Raw genomic sequence first — 14,208 nt, forward strand, 5'->3', positions numbered from 1 at the left:
ACTCGCCAAATGGCCACAACAACCGAAGTTATGCCAGGCCCAAGCCAGGAGCCAAGAATTCCATGTGAGTCTCTTACATGGGTGCACGGCCCCTACTTGAGCCGTTGTGTGCTGCCTTTCAGGGGACACATTAGCAGGAAGCCGAAATTGGGAGCAGAGTTGGGACTCAAACCCAGGCAGTCTGATATGGGATGTGTGTGTCCTAAACTCTGGGCCAAGTGTCCACCCTGGCCTGCTTACTATTAGCCTATATGTAAAATTTAATTTCACAACATTCATTCATTTTCCAGGACTATACCTTGGAGAAGGACTCATGTTAGCAAACAAGAAATTATCTATATTTATATTCTTTTACCTTCCAAATTATAAAATTGATGAGAAAGCAGCATAGCCTTGGTTTATTATTATTATTAATATTCAAGATGTATTTATTTATTTGAAGGGCAGAGTTACAGAGAGTCAGAGGCAGAGAGAGAGAGAGAGGTCTGCCAACTGCTGGTTTACTCCCCAAATGGTTCCAACAGCTGGAGATGGCCTGATCTGAAGCCAGAAGCCAGGAGTTTCTTTCAGGTCTCCCGTGTGGATGCAGGGGCCTAAGGGCTTGGGCCATCTACTGCTTTCCTAGGCCATAACAGAGAGCTGGATCAGAAGTGGAGCAACCAGGACTCAAATCAGTGCCCATATGGGATGCCGGTTCTGCAGGAGGTAGCTTTACCCACTATGTCACAGTGCTGGCCCTTATTATTATTATTTTTAAACATTTATTTATTTGTGTGAAAGACAGAATTACAGTGAGAGAGGATATCTTCCATCTGCTGGTTCACTCTCCAGATGGCCACAATGACCGGAGCTGGGCCAGGCCAAAGCCAGGAGCAAATTCCTGGTCTCCCACATGGGTGCAGGGGACCTAGCACTTGGGTCATCCTCTGCTGCTTTCCCAGGTGCATTAGCAGGGAACTCAAATTGGTGCCCATAAGGGATGCCAGGGTTTCAGGAGACGGCTTTAAACTGCTGTGCCAAGCACCCAGCCCCCCATAGCCTTGTTTTAAAAGAACTATCAAGTCTTCATCCTCTTTCTCAAATCTCTTGTTAATTCGTATTATGGAAAGTAATAATGATTTCGCCAATGTTATCTTGGGTTAATATTCTAGTGGTATTATGTGAAAATTTTCTTCTTGACAATAAATAGAATGTTTTGACTGAATAGAGCAATTCTATTGGATAAACCTAACTGCTTTAGGACCTTAAAGTACTAGAATCTATAGATATTATAAACCCTGCTTGGGCTGGCATTGTGGCTTAGCAGGTTAAGCTGCTACCTGCAGTGCAGGCATCCCATATGGATGTTGGTTCAAGTCCTGGCTGGTTCACTTCCCATCCATCTCCCTGCAAATGCAGCTGGGAAAGCAGTGGAGGATAGTCCAGTTCTTTGGGCCCCTCCCACCTACTTGGGAGACCTGGATTGAGTTCCTGGTTTTAGCCTGGCCCAGCCCCAGCTGTTGTGGCAGTGAACCAGGGGATGGAATATCTGACTCTCATTCTCTCTGTAACTCTGCCTCTCAAAATAAATAAGTAAATATTTTTAAAAATATTATTTAAAAAAACTGCTTATATATTTTTAAAGATTTATTTATTTATTTGAAAGGCAGAGCTACAGAGAAGCAGAGGCAGAGAGAGAGAGAGAGAGAGAAGTCTTCCATCTGCTGGTTCACTCCCTAGACGGCTGCAATGGTTGGAGCAGTGCTGATCCGAAGCCCAGAGCCAGAAGCTTCCCCTGGGTCTCCCACGCAGGTGTGGGGTCAAGGACTTGGGTCATCTTCTACTACTTTCCCAGGCCACAGAAGAGAGCTGGATCGGATGTGGAGCAGCTGGGACTTGAACCAACACCCATATGGGATGCTGTCACTGCAGGCAGTAGCTTTACCCTCTACACCACAGTGCCAGCCCCAACCCCGATTATATGTTAATAAACATATTAGCTGACTTATGACCGCCTTCACTGTGTAACCCAAAGGGCCTTGTTCACACTTTATGTATATGAGAGATCTTCAGAAAGTTCATGGAAATGTGTGTTATGAAAAACCTGTATGTATTTCAAAAACCTTTGCACTAAAATGAACTTATTTTTAAATTCCATTTTCCATGAACTTTTAAAAATACTCTTATACTTAATAAAACAAGGCATGAAGAAAGTAACACACCATCTTACAGTTCTTTGAAACTGAAATTTATTTTACACTGTAGGCAGTGAACTAGTTAGAAACTGTTTAGAATTATACTCTACTGCACATTGACAGCAAAAACCTACACTTTCTCCATGTCTTCTTAGTTATATTGGGAGCAACAATTATTACATTGATGATATGTCTCAAGTTTATCTTATCAGAGATTACTCAAGGGGTAATGATACACAAATGTTGGACTGCAAAATAATAGGAAGAATTGATTCCATTACAAGATCAGGGTTAGATGGTTAAATGAGTATTTCAGGGGCAGGTATTTGGTGCCGCAGTTAAGACGTGGCGTGGGACGCCTGCACCGCAGATTGGAGTGCCTGGGTAGAAGTCCTGGCCCCACTTCCAATTTCTCCTTTTCTGCGAATGTGCACCCCGGGAGGCAGCACTGATGATGCCAGCTGTTGATTTCCTGCTACCCCGGTGGGAGACCTGCACTGTAGCTAGTGGACATTTGGGGGCGAACCAGCATATATAAGGTCTCTGTTTTCTGTTTCTTTGCCTCTCAAATAAAATGCATAAATTTTAAAAATCAAAAGAATAAGTATTATAAAAAAGAGAAATACACTGTATAGGGAATGAATGCAAATTTTGGAAAATTTCTTTTAGCATAGCCTGCCTGATACCTTTTAGGCATTTGATGTATTTTTCTTGACTGATTGCCTGGGTAATTGAATGAATGAATGATACCAATCCAGGTCTTATCTCTTATCCCAACTAAGAATTAATCATAATTATTTTGTGGGCCTCCACTTAAATTTTAGATGATTTTTGCTCCGAAGCTTTGGCAGCTGGAATGGCTTTTAAAGTGCTTAATTAAGAGTGATTTGTTAATGATTATTATCTCTGAATAATTTCTATCCCCTTTTCATTCTTTTAAGCTGTGGTTATGCTTTCCAAGTATCCTACTGGTTTTCATTCCTGAGGCTAGTTTTCACTGAATAGAGTAGAACTTTTTCCCCACTCTGCCTTTTAATAAATGTGACCCGTTCTGTCATCCTTTCCTTAATCCTTTCCAAATCAGCGGTGGTTGCCATAAGTGACGGCTGAGCCAAATGCCAAGTCCAACGGCTAAATTTAAAAGCAGTGTTTGCACCTGTTGTTAGCTGGCAGTGACCAATCTCCCGCCCACGGTTTCCTCCGCCCCCTGCCTCCCACCAACTGCATCCCATGGTCCAGTTTCCTTATGTGTTCCTGCGTTAGTAAGCACTAACGGAGAGTGTATACATTATATTAAAATTTAGAGTGAATGTAGTATTTTGACAGTAAATGAGCTTAGTTTCAAAAGAGGTGAAATTTTGGCAAACCCCAGCATAATTTATAGCTGTATCTGCCCTTGAAGTAGGTAGACTAATGTGGCCAGGTATTTGGTGGATTTTTGAAGATTGTTGAGGACTATCTCATTGTAAAATACAATTTTTTGGACTTGCCATATAAAAGAATTCAGAATTTTTTTTATTTTTTAAAGATTTATTTTATTTATTTGAAAGACAGAGTTACAGAGAGAGGCAGAGACAGAGAAGTCTTCCATCCATTGGTTCACTCCCCAGATGGCCGCAACAGCTGGAGCTGAGCCGATCCAAAGCCAGGAGCCAGGAGCTTCTTCCAGGTCTCCCATGCAGGTGCAAGGGCCCAAGGACTTGGGCTTTCCCAGGGCATAGCAGAGAGCTGGATCGGAAGAGGAGCAGCCGGGACTAGAACCGGCGCCCATATGGGATGCCGGCGCTTCAGGCCAGGGCTTTAATTTGCTGTGCCACAGCGCCAGCCCTTGGAAATTCTTTTAGACATCAGCATTGGAGGCACCTATACAAGTACATGTTTTGTAAAAGAGGCAATCGAAGGAATGATTGACATTTAAAGAGTACGCTTTGGTTCATTTGCCAGATTGGCAACTATAACCTGGAAGAGCTCTGTCAGAGGAAAACAGTAATATAAATAATTCTGGTACAAAATGCACACGGAACGGTGAGAGAAGGGAACTGTGGCTGAGCCAACCGAATTAGCCTAATTAAATAGTTCTGAAAATGCAGGGCTGTGACAGACCTCACCATCAGCACAGCTCAGATCCAGTACCTAGATGCTCTGATGCAAAACCAAGCAACAAATCCTGAGAGCCACGGGCGGCAGAGTGTAATTGCACCTGGATGCTGTCAGAGGAGGCTGAGCGGGCATTCGGGGGTCAGGTGGGAGCAAAGCGCGGGAGCGTGGAGGTTTCAGGGTGCGTTCAGGATAGGGGGTAGACGTCTGTGGAGTGGACTGCTGAGGGGGAGACGTGTTGCCGATTTGGAATTTTGTTATAGTTCACCTCTGTCAGAGAAAGTTGTTAGGATTTTTTCACGCTTTTGAATTTCCTGGCACGGATGGTGTTGGGCTCTGTGAGAAAGTGAGCTGAATTCCTTTACACTTAGGAGGTGTGACTTATCTGAATGCAAAGTTATCATCCTGCCCCTTTGAGTCACTGAGGGTAAAGATAAAAGACTTCCTAGATCCAAAAGTCTAGTAAATAGCAAAGGCTAGGTGGCCACAGGCCAACGCCACACATAAAGGACTTTAAAGTTCACTGCCACCCTCAGATCCTGCGAAACATGAACAAGCCCTGCCCTTCTCAACTCAGTGTCTCCTTGGTTTTCTGCTCTCAATAGAAAAAAGAACTTACACACTGGACGTTTCTGACGTAAAAGAGTGTTCAATTATAGGGTCTCTGAGTCATGAAGTGAATAGTCAGTCATCCTTTGGAGACCAGGGCATGACCCTCTTGCTACACACGAATTTTTAGAGGCAGTATGTAAATACTCACATACCTTTGATGTGCGGTGGGATTGCAGTGTGCATTAGAATAGGGGGAAGGGAGTGCTGGAGGAAGAAGAGAAACACAAATAAGGAATGAAAAAATGTATATTTAGTAAAGGGAGAATGGAGATAGAAAAGAAATGTAGCAGAGTTTAAGAGCAGTTAAGGGACCCAATGTTGTGGTGTAATGGGTTAAGCTGGCACCTGCAATGGCTGCATTGCAAATGGGCGCCGGTTCAAGTCCTGGCTGCTCCACTTCTGATCCAGCCCCCTGCTGATGCACCTGGGAAAGCAGTGGGAGATGGCCTAAATGCCTGGGCTCCTGCACCCATGTGGCAGGCCTGGATGAAGCTCCTGGTTTCTGACTTCATTCTGGCCCAGACCCGGCTGCTGTGGTCATCTGAGGAGTGAACCAGCAAATGGAAAAGCTCTCTTTCAGTCTCTAACTCTACCTTTCAAATAAATAATAATTTTTTAAGAAAAAAAGTTCACAGAAAATGAAACTAAAAGGCAAAATTAAAAAAAAAAAAGAGCATGGGGCTGGTGCTGTGGTGTAGTGGGTAAACCTATTGCCTGCAGTACCGGCAACCCATATGGGTGCCACTTCAAGTCCTGACTGCTCCACTTCCGATCCAGCTCTCTGCTATGGCCTGGGAAAGCAGTAGAAGATGGCCCAGGTCCTTGGGACCCTGCACCCACGAGGGAGACCCGGAGGAAGCTCCGGCCTCCTGGCTTCAGATCACGTCAACTCTGGCCGCTGCGGTCATTTGGGGAGTGAACCAGCAGATGGAAGACCTCTCTCTTTCTGCCTCTGCCTCTCTGTAACTCTGCCTTTCAAAAAAAAAAAAAAAAAAAAAAAAAAAAAAAAAAAAGAGCAGTTAAGCCCAGCTCAGCTATGCCGACTAGGAATATTTATAATCCAGAGAAAGGTTAGAAAAGATCACGGAAGCTAGGACGAATCAGGAAAGTCAGTGGTAGTGATGGACAGGTGACTGCAGATGGAAGAGCCGGGAAAGGGGAATACTGACATCTCAGAAGAGGGAAGCAGAAAACAGCCAGCAATCAGGTCTAGGCTGTGGCTGATGCTAAGTCTCTGAAGGCAACACCCCTTGCTTTAACCGTCCCTCTTCATACATGCTTTCCTGGTCATTAAGAATTGCTGGTCTCACTTGAATAATAATTCAAACAGGCAGTGGAACACAGCCCCCGTAGTCTGAACAGATTCCTTTCATCCTTTGTGGCTCACGTCAGTGAACTTTGTGCATCACCTACCCTCGCGGTTCCGGAATGCTTAAGCAAATACTCCACTGGGTTGAGTCATACTTGCGAGCTGACTCCGTGTACATTTTAGTAGAGAATCTAGTTAATGTTTCGTGGCTGAGGAAATCTTTTCTGATTAGTTTTAGAAACGATCAACTTTCTTTTAAGGCTTGGCATAGAAAACAATTCTGTAGCCATGTAGGTTTTAATGACCATGTTTTATGATTATAAAATAATATGCATATGGGAACAATTTACATGACTCAAAAGGATAGTCACCCCTTAAAACTCCCCAGAGGTAACATGTTTTCTTATTTATCCTCTCAGTAATCATTGCCTATCTATATCACTTTTAAAACACATCTTTAAATATTTTTTTAAAGATGTATTTATTTATTTGAAAGACAGAGCTACAGAGAGGCAGAGGCAGAGGCAGAGAGAGATCTTCCATCCACAAGTTCACTCCCGAGGTGGCCACAACAGCCGGAGCTGTGCTGATCTGAAGCCAGGAGCCAGGAGCTTCTTCTGGGTCTCCCACACAGGTGCAGGGGCCTAAGGACTTGGGCCATCTTCTGCTGCTTTCCCAGGCCATAGCAGAGAGCTGGATCAGAAGTGGAACAGCTGGGTCTCAAACTAGTGCCCATATGAGATGCTGGCACTGCAGGCGTGCCGGCCCCTCTAAATCTCCATTTTTTTTTAAGATTTATTTATTTATTTGAAAGTCAGAGTTATACAGAGAAGGAGAGGCAGAGAGAGAGAGAGAGAGAGAGAGAGAGAGAGAGAGGTCTTCCATCCACTCACTGGTCTACTCCCCAGACAGCTGCAACGTCTGGAACTGAGCTGATCCAAAGCCAGGAACCAGGAGCCTCTTCCGGGTTTCCCACGTGGGTGCCAGGGCCCAAGGACTTGGGCAATCTTCCACTGCTTTCCCAGGCCACAACAGAGAGCTGGATTGGAAGTGTAGCAGCTGGGACCAAGAAATGGTGCCCACGTGGGATGCCGGCACCGCAGGTGGCGGCTTCACCCCCTATGCCACAGCGCCGGTCCCTCTAAATCACTTTTAAAAGAATCATCTGTACTATATTATCTGTTATACCTTCTTAAAAGTATAGATAGGATAATTAATTTTTTTAATGGCGAAAAATATTCTAAGCTTAGTGTATCGTTTATTCCAGGGGTGGAATAGCCCACAGGCCATATAAGGCCCGTGAAACCTTCTGGTGTGGCCCTGTCAAGGCAACTGCAGGTTGAACTCAAAATTAAATAAACCTATAGCAAAATAACGTGATTTATTTATGTATTTATTAATTATGTATTTAATCAGTCTATATTTTAAGTTGATAGTTTTGTATGGCCCATGAATGATGATATAAATGTCCAAAGGGCCCTTGGCAGAAAGAAGATTCCCCACCCCTGATTTAAAAATTCCTGTTGGAACACCTTGAGGATTTCTTACAAAAGTAACCATCTTTTACAGTTGTTTTGTGGTCCCTCTGGCAGCCTTTATAAACATACTGTCTCTGGAGCCCGCAGCACAGTCTCAGGCACAACGCGGGCGGTCGGCGAATGTTGATTCCCTTTCTCTCTATGTGAGGGCCCTTCAACAAGTCCATGGGAAATGCTATCCAAACATAAGTTTATTTTGGTGCAAAATATTTTGAATTCCGTGCTTAGTTTTTTCATAACACGCATTTTTTCATGAACTTTTTGAAGACCTCCCCCCATATATTCCTTTCATCAGGCTTGGTCAACCAGCTCGTATTAGATATGTTCTTTGCTGCTATGGAAAAGGCTTTTTTTCTATGAGGAGATGGTTGACATTTGTTTAAACATTTTTTTAATTTATTCATCTTCATTTGTTTGGAAGGTACAGTGACAGAGAGAGCTTTTCCATAGGCTGGCTCACTTTCCTGAATGCCACAACGGACAGGGCTGGGCCAGCCTGAAGCCAGGAGCAGTAGCCAGGAACTCAACATGGGTGACAGGGAACCACATACTTGAGCCATCGTCTGTTTACTGCCTCCCAATCAGCTTGTGGATTAGGGAAGCAGGACAGGAAGCGGAGATGGGACTTGATCCTGGGACTTGTGGGCCTTCCAGGCAGCGGCCTAACCCGCTGCACCACAACACCTGCCCCTGACATTCGTTTAGATTAATTGCTAGCCCTGGATTATTAGAACCCTGTTGAGTCAGTGGATTCTCAAATTACACAGCCCTACCTCTGGTGCATCTGTGGTTTATCTCGATAAATAACACATTTTGGTATTAGGTAAGAAGGAAGCTTTCGGTAATTCCTTCAGCTTCAGGTTTGTAACCTTTTTATAAAGAAAAAAAAAAACACCTTCTTACTGTGATTCTTTTTCAAATACATGGGACGACATTTCTGTACTGCAGGAAACTCATCTACTTTTCATCCTTGGAGACACAAAGGAAAGCAATTCCAGTAAGATTTCTCAGTGTGTAAGTTGGAGATGGAGGGACCAATTCTGATTCAGAGCCGGATTTGGCCAAAGCACAGAAAATAAACACAAAACCAAAATCTACAGTGATCTTAGTAAGAAGCTGTGAAGAGGTGAGAGAGAAGAGAAAATGGCCCGGATGGGCAAACACATAAAATGCAGTTGGGATAAATATAGATCGGATGGAAAATGATTGTAAGTAAGTTGCCGCGGATTGTCACAGACTTCCAGCGGGGAGATAATACATGCAGCTGCGGATGGGGCCTGCATTCCTGGCTCTCAGGTTCCACTTGTTGGGCGTAAAGCTCTTTGGGTGAATTGCCTGACAGTCGCACCTGGAGCAGCCAATCATCTCTCTCTGTCTGGGGTCAGGCCTGAGGATTAAACACACCAAAATTCCACATCATCATTCAGCTACTCTTGGCCAGGAAAGTACCATTTCTGTCAAACTTTGCAGAAGATCATTAGGACAAGTGGCAACATTTTTTTTTGTTTACTTTATTTATTTGAAAGTCAGAGTTACACACAGAGAGAAGGAGAGCAGAGAGAGAAAGAGAGAGAGAGAGAGAGAGGTCTTCCATCTGCTGGTTCACTCTCTAATTGGCCACAATGGCCGGAGTTGCACCGATCCGAAGCCAGGAGCCAGGAGCTTCTTCCGGGTCTCCCACACAGGTGTAGGAGCCCAAGGACTCTTCTACTGCTTTCCCAGGCTATAACAGAGAGCAGGATCAGAAGTGGAACAGCCAGGTCTCAAACCGGTGCCCATATGGGATACCGACATTGCAGGCAACGACTTTACCTGCTACACCACAGTGCCGGACCTGTGACAACATTTTCTGTGTGTATTAAGGCTACCTCACAAAGACGTTTTCCAAAATTTAGAGTAATACTTACATTTGCTTTCCAAACTGAATTTCTGCTCCAGCTTTTTTTTTTTTTTTAATAAATATTTGTTTATTTGAAAGGCAGAGTGACAGAGAAAGGCAGAGTGCACCTGTTGGTGCACTCCCCAGATGGCCACAGCAGCCAGGTTTGGGCCAAGCCAGGAGCCAGGAACTCACTCCATCAGGGTCTTCTACCTGGGTGGCAGGGGCCCAGTCACTTGGGCCATCATCTGCTGTCTTCCTCATTAGCAGGAAGCTGGATCAGAAGCAGAGTAAGCAGGACTCAAGTCATCATTCCAGTGTGGGATGCCAGCTTTGCGAACGTTGGCTTAATCTGCTGTGCCATAACACCTGCTTTTCTGATGCAGGTTTTGAAATGAGGTATGAAAATTAACAGCTCATAACAGAGTAAGGAACTCCTCTCCTACAGAAATTCAGAGACCCCCAAAGCTCCTTTCTTACACAGAATTTTAATGAGCCCTCGATATGAACTTGTGGAATTATTTTTCAAGGGAAAATATTTTCCCAAAATGTATTCTAATGGCTATTTTAGCAAAATGATAAAGCGACGCTAGAATAATCTTTAATGACTTACTACATTATTGGTAGGTTCTGCTTCTGTAGTTCGATAAATGCACACAGGGCCACATATGGTAAGGACATAGAGAGTGCTGCTTCTGAAGAGTTTGAGGCTTTCAGCACAGAGGTTCTGTAAACATGAACTTGAGAGATACACAAGTCTGTGAATTCACCCTGATGGCATGCATTCATTCTGGGACTCTGCTATTGTCATCATCCTACCCCGCAGTCATTAGATCTGCCCACGAAGTAGGGTTACTTTCAACATATCCAAATACTATCAGTCAGGAATGAGGGTTCTGGCTGTATTGCTGAGAGTTACAGCATATTAGTTAATGGTAATTGATTTGGTGCCTATTTTGCTAACTTAGAACACTCAAAACAACTTAGAACAAAGCTTTGCTCAAATATCTACTTACCCCGTTACCCTTATCATAGTTCTATCTTTGGTGAAATAAGTCTAATCGAGCATGCCGTCCCCATTGCTGCTACTGTGGGGGGCTCGGGTGCCAATTATCAGTTCCCTAGAATTTGCCCGTAATTGACTATGTCCCACAATAGGTAACTCTGGAAGTGACAGGCAGCCTCAAGTGTGATTCTCCCGCCCGTCGATTGGGCCTGGCAGGAAGCCCCGCCTCATCAACTCATTCAGGGGTGGCAGTTGGCCTGGTGTCGGTGAGTGGCAGGTCTTCGCCCCGCCCCGCCCGTCCGCTGCGCTGCCTGGGTCGGCGCCGTTTCCAGTTGAGAGATGGCGGCCGCCGCAGGTAGATCGCTCCTGCTGCTGCTCTCCTCCCGGGGCGGCGGCGGGGGCGCCGGCGGCTGCGGGGCGCTGACTGCCGGCTGCTTCCCCGGGCTGAGCGTCAGCCGCCACCGGCAGCAGCAGCACCACCGGACGGTGAGCGAGCGCGCCCGGCGGCTCCGGGGAGGGCGGGGCGGCGCTGGTGTGTGGGAGCCGCCGGCCGGCAGGCCGCCTGGGCAGCGGGCGAGTTACCTCAACTCCCGGCCGCTCCCGGGTTGCCGGGCACCGGAGGAGCCGCTGTGCCCTTCAGGCGCCTGCGGCGGCGACCAGGAAGGGAGGGCGGGCGGGTGGAAGCCAAGAGGAGGAGGAGAAGGAGGAGGAGGAGGAGGGGCGACGGCGGGGATGTTCCCGCAGGACCGGGGACACCAGGGCGGGGAAGGGACTGGACTTGAACATCTCCCCGACTCGCCTCCGGTCTCGGTCCCTCCCTCCTCCTTTCCTAACAGCACTGCCCCAGTGCTGCCGGACTGAGCCCCGTGCAAGTTGTCCCTCTCGCTCCTCCTCCGGGGGCGTCGGGGTGTCCTGAGTTGCCGCGGCTGCCTGGTGTATGTGTCAGGAGAGTGGCAGTGCCATGCTGCTGGGACGTGTCCCCAGAGAGCAGCCCAGGACCCCAGCGGGGCCGCTCCCTCGTCCTCTGTCGGCCCTGCGGGAACGGGCAAGCAGGAAAATCAAACTTTATCCTCCGGTGTGACATGTGCGTGTGCGGGCAAGAGGAAGCGGCTTCGCGAGACGGTGCTGCATTGCCTCACGAGGCAGGCTCCGGGCCCTCGGAGGTCCTCGGTGGCCCATTCCGAGCGCTGGCTGGGACGCTTGCCCGCGCGTGCCTGACGATCGCAGGGTGGGAGCGGCCAGGGGAGCAGCGAACACGACCAGTTGTTCCCGGAGGCAGAGATTTGGTGGTTGTATTAACCAGTTATTGCTCGGGTTCCTTGCGTGGCAATGAAAGGGAGTTTCTGTTTGAACAGCTTTGGGTGTGTGTGTGAGTGTGAGAGAGAGAGGGAGAGATAGTTCCTTTTTTTTTTTTTTTTTTTTTTTTTTTTTTTAATTGCAAGGCTTAACTTGGTATGGAGTTGTCGACCTAACAAGTCAGCAGGTTCCTTCCTTTGGACTTTCTGGACCCATATGTGTTGGTCCCTGGCCAACTCAGAAAGAGTGCAGGTTTTATTTCCTAGGGCTAAGTTGTATAGTGTGGTAGTAAGAGGATCACCGCAGACAGCCTGATGGGGCGAACTAGCACCTCCAGCTCTCAACAGCACATCACCTGTCTTGTTGCAATCACACACATAGCTCTTGAGAGGAAACTGAACTGGAGGTTTTCAAAGAGGAGCCCCTGAGACCCTTGACAGCATCAAATCAGATGTCTGCAGGAGCTGTGACAAGAGCAGGTGCTCCGGGAGTGCAGGGCAGTGCTGTCACTTTGAGTAGGGGTGGTGGGCCCTGTCCTCATTCTTGTAAGGAAATTGTCCTTTTTTGTATTTGGCCTACTGGCATATTGCTTTACTGGAGCTTTTGGGTGAGCTGAGCTGCCACAGTTCAGTGTAGATTTGCATGTTTTGTAGTCTCCAGTTAGGTGTTGTATTCTCTTCAAAACTAAGGCCACCCCCAAATCTGAAAGCACACCTCCCTCCCCCCGACTATACATAGATTTCCCAAGTTATCTTTATTTCTGTTTTTGATAAGAGATCTTCTGACTTTGCACAGTTTGCATTTGAGGCTCTCTGGGTGTGGTATTGATGTAGCATTTAAACATTTGTGCCTCTGTGTGTTTTCCACTCTGCGAATCTTCTGACTGTGAGTGCCTTGCTTGTGGAGAGGTACTCCATGGAAGTGTTTTGTGCTATTCTGGGGGTGGGTAAAAGTGATGTGAATTTGTAACTGAAAGCACAATTAAAATGAAGTGTGTTGTCATGGGAATGGTGACTTGTAAATGAGCTTGGAATTGTGAAATTTTAAAAAAAGTTGAACCTGATTATTTAAAATACGGAAACATTTCTAATTTTTCTTCGATTGCTCTGAAGCCATCATGTATACAGCTGTCCGTCTCCATCTGATGTCCTATGGTTGCTAACAAGACATTCCGTTTGAAACATATCACTTATAGATTTGTTTACTCTTGATATTTTGTGACTGCAATGGAGGCCCAGAAAGGAGAGGGAACTGGCCAAGATGACAGAGATAATATGTAACCGTTTTCGAACTTTCATTCACCATAGATATTATTAACCCCCTTACTGTGGTCTTTTTATTGTAAAGTGCATGAGTTCTTCTGTATTTCTCCCCTTAGAGATTTGACTATTTTCTGTGCAAAAAGTATTCGTGTTTCTGAACCCCATGAATGGGAATTCTCTTGTAAGTAGATACTGATTTGAAGTATGTATGTTAGGTGAACATGGGGACAAACAACTTGCCAGAAGGAATAGCTGCTCTTATAAAGGTTCCCTGAGAGACAGCGAGGGAGAATCTTGCACGGTAGACATCCTGTGTGTGCAGCAGATGGCAGTCTGCATTGGACTGGATCACACGTCCAGCTTGTGCCACTTTTGTTCTGCTGTAGTAGGTATGGCAAATTACAGCCAGGGCGACATAAATAATTGCAGTACTGCTTAGCTTAATTTTTTTGCTCTAGAGGCATGTTTTTTTGAAATCCATCTTTCTAAGTTTGGAGAATGATTCCAAAGCAGTACAGCACTTCAGCAAACTGGTAAATGCAATTGTGGAGTTAAAAACGTAACTCGCCTCCCCACCCCATCCCCTTCCATTAAAATGTCGTTCAGCTAGTAAATAGCAGTAAAGGTGCAGGAATGAAATGTATTTGGTATCATGTAGTGTAATAGTTCCCTTCCAGTGTGAGGAGCTGCTGTTAGGGCTCTCCAGCCTGTGACTTAATGAAGACTGATGTAAAATGTTGTTGCGTGCTTTTCTGTGTGGTTTGTGAAAGTGGCTACTATTTTTGAGGATGACACTCTGAAGGGGAGCTGCCTTTCATTGTCAGCTGTGTAATTCCTTTGCTAACTGAAGCTGTCACATCTCTGATTATGGCAGTATGACTGTTGGCATTTCTTGGTGCTCAGCAGCTATGCCGAATTACTGTCTCTTTCTTAAGTCTGTCACTGCACGTTAGGGTTTGTGCTGTCCCTCTCTACACATCACATTCCTTGGCAGTGATGCTGTTTCAGCTTGCCCTCAAAGTTTTAACAGAAGTT

General features: G+C 45.9%; 1 protein-coding gene across 4 annotated transcripts in view; it reads left to right on the plus strand.

Moving 5' to 3' along the window:
- Positions 1-10,945: 10,945 nt before the first annotated feature.
- MCU (mitochondrial calcium uniporter) overlaps positions 10,946-14,208 on the plus strand; it is a 213,088-nt gene continuing 209,825 nt past the window's right edge. For all 4 annotated transcript variants that reach the window (XM_089313425.1, XM_008269976.5, XM_008269977.5 and 1 more), the window contains exon 1: positions 10,946-11,101. Coding sequence is in view for 1 of the 4 variants with exons in the window: in XM_002718430.6 (XP_002718476.1) it covers positions 10,955-11,101 (147 nt within the window). In the remaining 3 variants the exon portion in view is untranslated. The remainder of the gene's footprint in view (positions 11,102-14,208) is intronic.

This window comes from Oryctolagus cuniculus, chromosome 15, assembly GCF_051225735.1.
Source record: "Oryctolagus cuniculus isolate XC-2025 breed Fujian yellow rabbit chromosome 15, ASM5122573v1, whole genome shotgun sequence".
Taxonomy (NCBI): Eukaryota; Metazoa; Chordata; class Mammalia; order Lagomorpha; family Leporidae; genus Oryctolagus; species Oryctolagus cuniculus.